The 12,415-nt window shown below is 33.0% G+C and overlaps 1 protein-coding gene across 2 annotated transcripts in view; it reads right to left on the reverse strand.

Annotated features, from left to right (window-relative positions):
- Positions 1–3,048: 3,048 nt before the first annotated feature.
- Positions 3,049–12,415, reverse strand: part of LOC129227483 (beta-1,3-galactosyltransferase 5-like) — a 77,433-nt gene continuing 68,066 nt past the window's right edge. For both annotated transcript variants that reach the window (XM_054862055.1, XM_054862054.1), the window contains exons 3-4: positions 7,547–7,691; positions 3,049–4,081 (exon numbers count right to left, since the gene is read on the reverse strand). In XM_054862055.1, the coding sequence (XP_054718030.1) occupies positions 3,343–4,081; positions 7,547–7,691 (884 nt within the window). In that variant the 3' untranslated portion in view covers positions 3,049–3,342. The remainder of the gene's footprint in view (positions 4,082–7,546; positions 7,692–12,415) is intronic.

A 12,415-nucleotide genomic window follows, 5' to 3' on the forward strand; every position in this document is an offset into this window, starting at 1 on the left:
AAAAAAAAGAAATAGCTGTCAGATCTGTTCTTTACTCTCAAGTTGCTCAATTTTGGGCTAGAAGGAGAGTTGTATTTAATGATAATAAAACATTTATGATCAATCAAATGTCAAAAGTTTTCAGTTAAAAAATAAAAGAAATAGCTGTCAGCTCTGTTCTTCACTCTCAAGTTGCTCAATTTTGGGGCGAGATTCCAGTTTTCAACACACAATTTCTTTTAGCAGTTTCTATTTTGCATGATACAGTTTAGCAATAGTGCAATGTTAATTACTTATTCAAGCACAAATTGCAAAACGATTTATACTAGTAAACTAAAAATAAATGCAAATAAAAATAAATTACAAAGCAATGGAGTTATTTGGTGAAAATAAAACTTGATTTCATTCACAAAATATTGTGAATGAAAATCATACTCTTTGCATGAAATAATTCTCAAGTGGTTAACGAGACTTTTTTAAGCATTTGAGACTTAAATACCTGTTAATGAATGTTTGTTCATAAGTGAACATTTGAAGACCACAATCGTAATTTTCAAACTCCATTTTCTTATAATGAACCTTATTCATTGTAAGATAATTCATTATAATTTCTTTATAATGAATTACATATCTTAATATAAAATTATAATTGGACTCCATTTTCTTTAAAAAAATGATTGCAAGATTGTAATATTTGAAGACCATAAGCCTTATTTTCAAACTCAATTTTCTTATAATGAACTTTATTCATTGACAGGAAATTCATTATAATTTCTTTATAATGAATGGCCTTAATATGAAAATTATAATTGGACTCAATTTTCTTAAAATAAATGGTTTCAAGATTGTAATATTTGAAGACCATAATCCTTATTTTTAAACTCAATTTTCTTATAATGAACCTTATTCATTATAATTTCTTTATTATGTAGATCATAATTAGACTCAATTTCCTTAAAATGAAAGGTTTTAAGATTGTAATACTTGAAGACTGTACGTGAATATTTGAAGACCATAGTTTAGTAAGCATTTGTCGCAGTCAGAAGAAAAAAAGAACACAAGAAACCATAGTCTATTTGGCACAGAGACAAGCACCAAATGAATAGTGTAAAAGCTTCCGATTTGGCACAAGAAATTTCTTTGAAGACATTTTATGCAATATTTATGTTTAACTTCTTTGCATTAAGAATGAGTCTAAGAGAGAACATCTTTAAAATAGAAACACCTGCTTCATTAAAACACTACATTCTAATACATGAAATTCACATTATAGAAATGAAAACAAATATGACTCTTAAAATACAGACTTGGAAAATGCAGTGATTTATTCAACAACTGTTGAGCCTTCCTATTGACAAAATTTCTTAAATACAATTTTTTGCACAATGAAGTAAAACAGTGAAAAATACACATTCCTCTTATCATATTAATTTTTTTAAGGGAGAAAAAAAGTGTCCGTAACACCTAATTTCTCTCCCCACCCTTCCCCCTGTGCTAACTATTCTGTTTGATTGTGCCCTTGCATACAAAGTGAAAAGAAAACACCCGTTTTTTTAATGATAATAATTACATCATGTTTTCAAATATATTGCACTTTTGACAAGCAGGAGGTGTTATTGTATCTCAAAATATTCTTAAAGGAAGCAAAGACTTCACCTATGAAATGAACAGATTTAAGAAAAAGGCTCTTGAATCAAATGACATTGAAAAGAATTGCATCAAATGCAATTCTTTTCGGCAATCTTCAGTAACTAGCTTAAAACTCAGTGATTAAAACACCTCCGATGAGATGAGCTTTTAGCTTGGTTGTGTATCATTCCTAATGAAATATCAACAATATACGATTTCATTTATAAAATTCGAGCGAAAATGTCATGGAAAACATAAAATATAGCAGTATAATTTAGTGTGAAGAAATTAGCAAGAGACTTTAAATATTTTCTCGAGGAATGTATTAACCACTTAACTGTTTGTCTGAGCATGTTTTGTGTGTTGCGAAAGGGTCTCTTTCTGATTTGACCAAATGCTGTTTGTGCAACATACTTTTTCTAGACCATTTTGTTGATTTACACATGGTTATCTATTTTTTTAGAGTAGAGTTTTCAGTAGATGGCTATAGTTTTACAGTGAAGTATTGATTGGAAAACTACTGTAAATCACTTTCACGGTTAGATAAACAAGATCCAAGTGAAGTAAAAAAACTGTGGTTAAAAAATAACAAAAATAAATAAATACTATTCTTGAAATTTACTGATAAATACTTTACGATTGCATATTTGAATTTATGCAATTTTGTGTGCTTTGAAAGCAAAATTACTCATCAAAAATGTGCCTATTTTGAACAAAACACAACCAAAAATGAAACAGTTAAGTGGTTAAACTGTCAATTAGAAGCAAAGGGAAATGCCATTATGAAATATTTGACCTGGTCCATACAGTGAAGAAAGCATAAAGTGCAACAAACAAAAGTAATTTGCTGAAATAGCAAGTATGACAAACACAAGGTTTAGAAAATAGGGAGAGGAAAAAAAAATCAATAATAAATAAATAACCCCTCAGAAGAAAAAATAATAATCCATTATTAATTGAAAACAAAGTTAATAATAATGAGGAGACATATCAAAATGAGTGCATTGAAATAAGTTACTTCATGATTAAAATGTCACTGCTACTTTAAAGAAAATAAATCGACAACAATGAAACACAATTCATTGTAATGAGTCTACTATTCAGATGAAAGTACATACACGAACTGACAATAATAAACATGCCAAATGTCAAGTCCATATCACAGGATCCTAAGTCACCACAAATACTTTGAAAATAGTGGGCAAATTATCTTTATCATTCAGAACTTTATCACAGCATAAAATAGAAGGATTTCAGTAACAATTACTGATGCATATTCTGAAGCATATGCTGGGAGTTAAATGTTTCCATCAGTACAGCTGTCTGAAATGCGTACATACTTGATGAAAAATGGAGGAAATGCCTGTATATAGGATTGATGCCTTGCATCAAAGCAGTATTTTCTAATCTTGAGTGTCGCATTGATTCATTATTTTTTAAAAGAAAGTTTATAAAACATGAAATGTCTACTAAAACATTATTTAGTTTACAGAACAGATGAAGTGACATATTTAAGCAATTAAATCAATGAATAAGTTCAAAAACAGAACAACCGAAAACATTCTGTACGTTGTTGTTTGAGTTCTGCAAGAAATGATTTGTCAAACATAAATCAATTACATTTTTTGTCAAAAGGTAAATCTGTAAAACAGCTCTTTTTTTTTTTTTTTTAAATATAATTTTTGACAGAATTCGGTTCTGTACCAAGAATTATCCTAAAGTACATTGTTCATGCTACCTATTGTAATTCATAGTAACTTTATTTGAATAATACTGCATAGTTCGATTCCAAAGAGCAAAAATAGTTTCAGCATCCGAATCGGGATACCCAAATAAAAACGGCCTAACTAAGTGCTCGCTGTTAAGCCATTTGTCCATGTTCACGGATGTCAGATCAAGTTTATCACTGAAATCTACATGAGAGATGCCAAGACGACTTGCTAAAGTGCCTGTGATGTGGACATCATCAATCCAAAAATAGGGTACTTTGGAAGACAGGAGATATAACTTAAACACTACATCAGGACTCATTAACACTCCCCAACCAGAACAGTATGTTGGATACTTTCGAAAGGGATATTCTCTAAAACTCACACGCCATTTACTACGTTGACTGCGTTTCACATGAGGCGAGTGCACCAAATAACACATGATGAGATTTGCCACACCACCAGTCTGGCCAAAAGTGTCTTTTAGAAAAGAAGTAAGCTGAAATATGTCAACGAAGATGTCGTCGTCACTTTTAAAGACAAATCTAGCTTGACGACAGAAGTATGTGACCCACTTCAGACCCATGACGTGCTTGTAAGTGAGATTACGATAGCTGTCTTCAAAGGTCCCCTGCACGATGTCGTGGTAGATTTCATTTTCTTCTTGGATTCGATGTTGCACCTCCGAATCTGCAACAGTGCCCAGCAGGAAGACAACTCGCATTGGGTCATGGATTAAGTTGCTTTCACTGCCCCAAGTTTCCCTACATAGAAAATACAGACATTAAAATACATCATCATCATCTATAGCAGTGAACAGAATAAAATTACACCAAAAAGGAATTATTGGTGAACAACATGCCTTTCATGGCACTATGAAATTGAAAAAGTTTCCAATAAATGAAACTTGAATTTGTCACTCATATAATAGTTCAATTGCCACCCCCTCTCCCCATCATAAATGAAAATTTTAGCAGAAAGTACTTTTGCACAATATTGTGCACCACATTAAATCATAACGTTGGTTGCAAACATTTTATCCTGATATAAGAATGTACACAGATAGAAATCTGCTTTCTTTGAATTTAAAATTTTTTTACTGTGCTTTGAACATAAAACATAATGCAAATTTTCAACAGAAAACTGAAATAATGAAGCAGAAGTGAAGTCATAAATTGGAAATCATTTGGTGAAGCACAAATTTCTTTTTCTGAGTTAGTTCTTTTTATGAACCCTCCGTCACGTTTTGTACAATTTTTTATTTCTTCCTGCTGCAATTTTATGTCAGAGGGGACATGATTCAGTTGATTATATTTATCAAAATGAAGGATGTTTATGGGCTAAATTTTTGCAAAAGGACACTTTAAGGGCATTCAATTCAAGGTAATGTATTAATGAGAAAATTTATTGCTTCAGTAAGACTGTAGTCAGTGTTGCCAGATTGGGGAAATTTCCCCATTTTGGGGAAATCTGGTGCTCTCTGGGGAAATTTTGGGGAAATGGGTTTTGAGGGGAATTCTTTGGGGAAAAATTTTTTCCTTGGGGAAAACCTGGGGAAAAAAACCTCGGGAAAAAAAAGATTTTTTTTTCGTATTTAAATTCGCGTCAAGAAGTAGTGGGAACATTGTATCAAACAGCGTTGGGTTAGCTTTGCTCAACTTTATGGATTTCGCATTATGTGGAATATTATGCTATGGAATTCGCATTAATGTTCTGCGTGAGTAACTAGTTGATACGTGAAACAGGTAAAAGGAAGTGTGATGAAGAGTGTTCTTGGATAAACATATACAAAAATCATAGGTTAAATATACATACAGAAGCAGAGTAGTAAATGCGAGTAGAAAAAAAATATTAGGTTATTTCTTATCTCTCGGTCAGGCGCTTGTATTTATGACTAGTGGCACTTGCACGGCTTTGCCCGTAGTAGAAAATTAAAAGGTCTTTTGGTCCCCCTGTATGTTTACAAATAATGTATGATGAATTTCTCGCCAATTGGCTTGCCCACGTTACGGTTCCACGTTATGATAACTTGGTAATTTACTCGTCCATCTTATGATAATTTTGCTCGGGAAAATGTTCTTAAAATTGGAATAGAAAAAGAACAAAATCAAATTTTCAAAAAATCGCTTAAAGGTGCACACCCCCCATGCTACCAACTAATTCTTTGAAAAATTTCATGAAAATCAGCCGAACGGTCTTGGCGCTATATGCGCGTTAGAGATCCTGGCAGACAGAAAGAGATCCGGACAGAGAGATATCCAGACAGAGAGACTTTCAGCTTTATTATTAGTAAAGATAAAGAAAGATAAAGACAAAAAAAAAAAAAAAAAAACGAAAATGTGAAGAAAAAAAAAAGTTGGGGAATTTTATAAGAAAATTTGGCTATTTGGGGGGGAAAAAAATTTTTCAAGAGACAAAAATTTAGAGGAAGTCGATTCATTTTATGAAAATAATAGTGGAAAAATAATTTTTGCATTTGGGGAATTTTGGTAGAAAACATCGCTTTTTGGGGAAAAATTGGAAGGGAATTGGGGGAAATCTGGATTTGACCATCTGGCAACACTGGCTGTAGTCACTTGGAACAGCTAACCGAAAGAAGTTGTAACAAGCAAAGAAGGGTAGGGTGGCATTAAAAGGACTAATGATAGTCACTGGGGACTGATAATTTGACATAGATCAGCCTAGATAGGCCTACAGCCTGTTGCTGGTCATCACTTTTGTATTTGTAATTGAAGAAGGGATACAAGATTACTATATATAAATTGACTTTCAGATTTAGATTTTTATTCCAGAATGAAAAAGCTTAATATGTACTTGTACAGTCTTGAGCAAAGGAGAGTCAATTGGACATGACTCTGATTTAAATTTATTATTTCAATCGAGGACATTGATGGACTAAATTTCACTCCAAATGGCAAAACTAGCTAATCCAGAAATTAGGAAAGACTGCTACTTCAATAGGTCTGGCAGGCACTTGGAATAGTGTTCAAGAAGCAGTTGTTAAGTGCAAGTGTTTGTATAGTTTTAAACATTCTCTTGATCATCACCGGGATTGATTAATCGACTAAAACCAGCCTAACTGAGCCCAGAGGCTGCTGCTGGTCGTGACTTTTGTATTTGTATGCTACAAATATTTTTTAATGTAACAAGAATCAGCACATCAGGAAAGAATCATGAATTTATATCTTGAAGAGATTATAAAGAACAACGAGGAGCTAAAAATTACATTGTAGGGTACTTATAAGACTTTTCAAAATAAGCATTAGTAGTTTAATTCCAAACTAATCTTCAAATCAGGAAACAATACTACTTCAACAGGGTCGTGGGAGTTAAGAGCAGTGTACTGGAAGCAGTTATTACTTGCAATGGAGTGAATAGTTTAAGAGGGATCTTGAACTTCAATGGGAGTTGACTATGACCATCCTAGCTGGGTCCAGAGCAGGGGTGCAAGTGAAACTGAAGTAAAATTTTCTGGAAGCTCGACCCCTCTTCCCCCTTCCCCATAAAAACTCTTCAAATATGCACATAAAAATCTTTGGAAAAAGAAAATTTTTTAGTTTTTTCTTTTTTTTTAAATATTGAATTGGTAACTCTTATATTTGTATTAATACAAGAGTATTAATATTACAATTTGTATTAAAATAAATATACATTACAGTACTCCAGGGTCCCCCGTACTGCCACTATGCATGGTTAAACCAGTTGGATTGGATCTTGAAGACAGCTTTTTTTTTTATCCAGACCAAGAGCCAAGCAACCCCTGATTCAACACCCCAGAGTTACTGGTTTTTACTGGAAACATGGAGAGCTTTGCGACTGCCAGGATATTTAACATGCCCTAATTAGCATTAACGAACGCAGACGATCTCTAACCGGCTAGCATTAAACCCGGGATCCTCCAGTTACGAATCACATGCCTAACCGATCAGGCCACCACAGCGGAATGAAAATATACATGCAATATGCTACATGTAGAGTTAAGAAATGTAAGTTTACTTTTAGTGCAGAGGGGGAAAAAAATAAATAAATTCTTTTAAAGACAATATCTCAAAAAAATTGAACACACACGTTTTGGGTCAACAAGGAAATCCTTTTTGATTGCAGAAAAATTTTTCAGCTTTCAAAAGATTAAAGCTGCTTAGAAAAACCTTGATTTGTTCATCTATACAAAGTGCAAAAAAAAAAACCAAAAAAAGAACCTTTTTGGCTCTCACATCAGAAATAATTACCTAATCACTTGTCGCTTGCGAAAATTTGTAGGAGCAGAATGGACGAATACCATCAAGAAGACATCTTTTTCTCCATCACAACGCTTGTTATTGATGAGGAAATGAAAGTCAGGCAAATCTATTAGCCATTCCATATCATTCTTTCCTGGAATATGAAAAAAAAATTACATTTCTTGTAAATGAAGTACAAATATATGTACTCAGAAGTGACAGCTCTGTGTGAATACATTCCCGGAGCAGTTTCAGAGTAGGTTAAATTGCATTTTGAAGCAGCAAATTTTCAGTTTTGGAGCAGGTCCTAAATAACACTTTAAGAGTTAACAAGCGCTATTTCTCATTAACAGTACAAATTAGCAATACATGTAAAACAAATTCACTCTTCATAGTTTAAGAAATTGAGACAGATTTGAAATATTTAATAGTAGTGCATAGTAACTGTAAATTGCACCCATGCAAATGCTTGAATCTTTTGGAATTTAAAAGTTTGGAAAAAGTATGTTTTATATCACTATCAGAATAAATGAATTTACAAGTTAAAACAACTAATAACTTAATAACTAAAGTCACATTTAAAAAGTAAAATATTTATTAAAGTAAAAAATAAAATAAGCTAACTTAAATTGCCTTAGGCTAAATTATCACAGGTGCAATTTTTTATGAAATATGTATTGAATATTGAAAATATGATTTCTGATGTGGAAGAAATTCAAACCAACTGCCAAAAAAAAAAAAAAAAATCAAAGTCAATCGAAATTTTGTTGACCGAAAGTATTGCAAGAATTTAAAATGGAACACATGTTCAGTTCATTAAAAACTGACTTCTAAAAAAGACTAAAAATCAATGATAAATCAAGTTGCAAAAAACAATAAATACACTTATGACTAAAAGCATAAAATAAGCAGATTTAAAGTAGTATAGGCTGAAAAGAACGTCCAACTTCCAAAACAATTAAAATACTTTTAGCAGGATTGTCCCCCTCAGAGCAAGGGAGCACCACCATAAATATTGCGAAAAGACCCTCCAAAAACAAAAGCCCCCCCCCCCCCCCACCAAAAAAAAGAGAAAAATGCCTCTAAAATAACCCCCTCTCAAATTTCCAATGGCACAGTCTGTGCCATGAAGCCCAAGTGGGCACCCCTGCCTTTAGGATGAAAAAGGATTGAAATTTTAACTTCAAGCACGACACGCAATTAAGCGGCGAAGCACGTGTTCTATGTCGGCATGCATCAAAAACAGATTATTTCAGAGGTACAAAATTTAAACATCAGTTCAAATATTAGAAATCTTCTTTAATATTTTATTAAAATTATCTTAGGTGCATCAACGGGAAATATACTACTATGTGAAGAAATTTATCGTGATACACTTGTCAAATTCATAAAAAAATTACATATCAAAGCATTAGTAGTTCGTTTCTGTATTTATTCTAGCACTGGAAGGTTTAAAAATCAACCAGGAATGGTAAAATTACGAAGTGTGGTCGTTTTAAAAATATAGTATTTCAGTTCCATCAACCTCGCAGCCAAGTTTGGCGAGATTCTCGAAACGAAACTCAGGATTTTTTTATTTTCGACTCCACTGGCGCAAAATCGAAAAACTTCACCGTTTGTGAATCAGAATGTATTTAAAAATCGGAGCACTTCGGTGCAATTGGAACAGATCCCCCCCTCTCCCCGAAACCTAAAATCTGTACAATAACATGAACCTTTGGGGAGGGGGGGGGGGGGACATGCAAAATTCTTATCGATAGCTTTTGCAACATCAAAACGCATGCCAACTGTAGCAAACCCCTATCTACAGCTTTCAAATACTCAAGGCCAGCGGTAAGCACCAAATCGGCCAGAAATATGGCATAAGGTTACTAATTAATTTCATAATCAATGAAAAGAAGCAGTATTTCAAACGTTTACTTTAATAAATAATGAATCAAAAAAATTACTACAATGGGGTGGTTTCCTTCAGTCAAAAGTACTACTTTTAGTCATTGAAATGGATAGAATGAGAAAAAAAAAATAACATGGACCCAGAAAATACTTTTATTTTCCCAACAGTTTTTTTTTTTTTTTAATTAATTTTTTAAAATGTCCGATTTTTCAAACAAGGCGTGGTCTTGATGACGTCACAAATGATGCACTTTGGCCCTTCTTTCTACCACGTTTCCACGTTATGATAATCAAGAAGCGAATTAAATATTGCGCTATACGCTTGCTATCAACCGTATCGTTGCCAATACACGTGAGTAAAGATGCGAATTAAATTTTTTGCACTGTGAATGGCAACACTGAATGGCATTTCATCATTTGTGATGTCATCGGTAGAAGACGTAAACAATGAAAGCGCTCCGATTTAAGTATTTTTTTTTAAATATTAAACTTAAACAAATTAATTAAAAAATGGTCAGATCCTATGTTTTTAAGCATGCTCTTTCAGAAAAAAAAAAAAAACTTTTAAAATTTTGGAAACAACCCCATTGTTTACATTTTATTCATGAAATATTTTAACACAATGTTAATGCATGATTTTGTCAATGGTTTAGGGGGGGGGGGTCATGATCCCCATTATCCTTGTATTGCCTTTGCTCAGGGCAGGATAGTAATAAAAAAGTAATCACACACACACACACATTTTTCAGAAATGGGGCGTTGGGAATTACTAGAAATGAAATTTATTTTCGTAAAACGACTTTCCTCGTTTTCAACTTCTTACCGATTCGTTTGCAGCATCTAAGAAGTGATGAGTGCAATCCTTTTGCATCATTAACAGAAACTAAAATTTTATCTCTTGAAGTAATCAAAGTATATCTGTAAAAGGGTCATAAATCACATTTAAAAGTATTTCAACTCAAATTTTTGAGTACTTCATTACGAGTGTAAAAAGAATAGCCAGAAACGTTACAATATCAATGTTATCCTTTTACTCCATTGTACAAAAAACTTCATTAAGTTTTTGCATCTCTTTTTAGCCTACTTTCCCAGTAAAAGTCAGAGAAAGAAGAAAAAAGCATGAAAGAAGGCTTAATGCATCTTAAAAATATCCCGAAAAGCAAAAAAAAGTCAAAAATAAATAAAATAGTTAGATAAATATTGAAAAATTGAAAATTGGAAAGTAGGGTAATGAGATGGGGGAAAATGTCTGTCGGTCTGTCCCCCCCTAATAACTTTTGAATGAATAGTCCAATTCGAACAAATTTTTTTTGTTAGAAAGATCTCGGCGAGGACATCTCATTCCCATAATTCATTTTTTGATTTGAACAATTTTTTGTTCAATTTTGAACAGTTCAAAAAAACTTAACATTATCGCCTACGGGGAAATTCAAAGCAAAAATAAATCTTGAACTTAGAGGCGAAGTGGCTCCAAACAAACTTTGTAGGGAAAAGCTTTTGATGAAAAACATGTATCGTAAATATCTTTTTGATTTGAACAAGTTTTCGTTCAATTTTGAACAGTTCAAATCTCTTAACATTAGCGCCTAAGGGGAAACTGAAAGTCAATATAGATTCCGAACTTAAAGGCGGATTTACTTCAAACAAACTTTGTTGGAAATAGCTCTTGACGACCTACTCCCGACTCCGACAATTTTGGTGCTCCTGACTTCGACTCCTGTGCCCGAAAATTACTCGGACTCTGACTTCCCGACTTTGAATCTGACTTCGTAGCTTTGGAAAAAATTTATGCACGGAGGAAAAATGGCTGACTCCGACTCTTGGAAATTCGACTCTGACTCCAACTCCTGTATCAAATAATAAGTCCTACTCCGTCTCTGCAAATATTGGCAGACTTGTGGACTTTTTGGGGAAATGACCGATTCCAACTCCGAGTCTTTGAATTTAAAACTTTCGGCTCTCGAATCTAACTCTTCTGTCCCAAAATCAGATGGACTCCGACTCTGACTCCACAGCCATGGTTTTTACTGTGAAATAATTGTTTTAAATATATTTTGATTTTATTTTCAAGCTAAAGTTTTAATTTATGTATTCATTTTTAGCCTACTTTCCCAGTAAAAGTCAGAAAAAGAAGAAAAAAGCATGAAAGAAGGCTTAATGCATCTTAAAAATGTCGCAAAAAACAAAAAAAAAATCAAAAATAAAATAATTAAATAAATATCGAAAAATTAAAAATTGGAAAGTAGGGTATTGAGATGGGGAAAAATGTCTGTCGGTCTGTCCCCCCCTAATAACTTTTGAATGAATAGTCCGATTCGAACAAACTTTTTTTTGTTCGAAAGATCTCGGCGAGAACAACTCATTCCCACATTTCACTTTTTGATTTGAACTATTTTTTGTTCAATTTTGAACAGTTCAAAAAAACTTAACATTAGCGCCTACGGGGAAACTGAAAGTCAATGTAGATTCCGTACTTGAAGGCGGATTTATTTCAAACAAATTTTGTTGGAAATAGCTCTTGACGCCAAACTCCAGACTCCGACTCCAAGAATTTAGAGGCACATGGCTCCGACTCCGACTCCTGTGCCCGACAATTATTCGGACTCCGACTCCGACTTCGTAGCTTTGACAAAAATTTATACACGGAGGACAAATGACTGACTCCGATTCTTGGATATTCGTCTCCGACTCCTTTATCCCGAAATGAGATCGACTCCGACTCCGACTCCACAGCTATGGTTTTAACTGTGAAATAATTATTGTTGATATGATTGGTTTTTATTTTCACGCTAAAGTTTTAATTTAGGTATTCAGTTTTCGGCGAATAAACTCGAAGTCATTTATGTTTCTACATAACAATTTGCGCAGACGTTTTATATATATATATATATATATATATATATATATATATATATATATATATATATATATATATATATATATATATATTTTTTTTTTTTTTTTTTTCTTCGCATGTATGATTTT

Source organism: Uloborus diversus, chromosome 8 (genome assembly GCF_026930045.1).
Source record: "Uloborus diversus isolate 005 chromosome 8, Udiv.v.3.1, whole genome shotgun sequence".
Taxonomy (NCBI): domain Eukaryota; kingdom Metazoa; phylum Arthropoda; class Arachnida; order Araneae; family Uloboridae; genus Uloborus; species Uloborus diversus.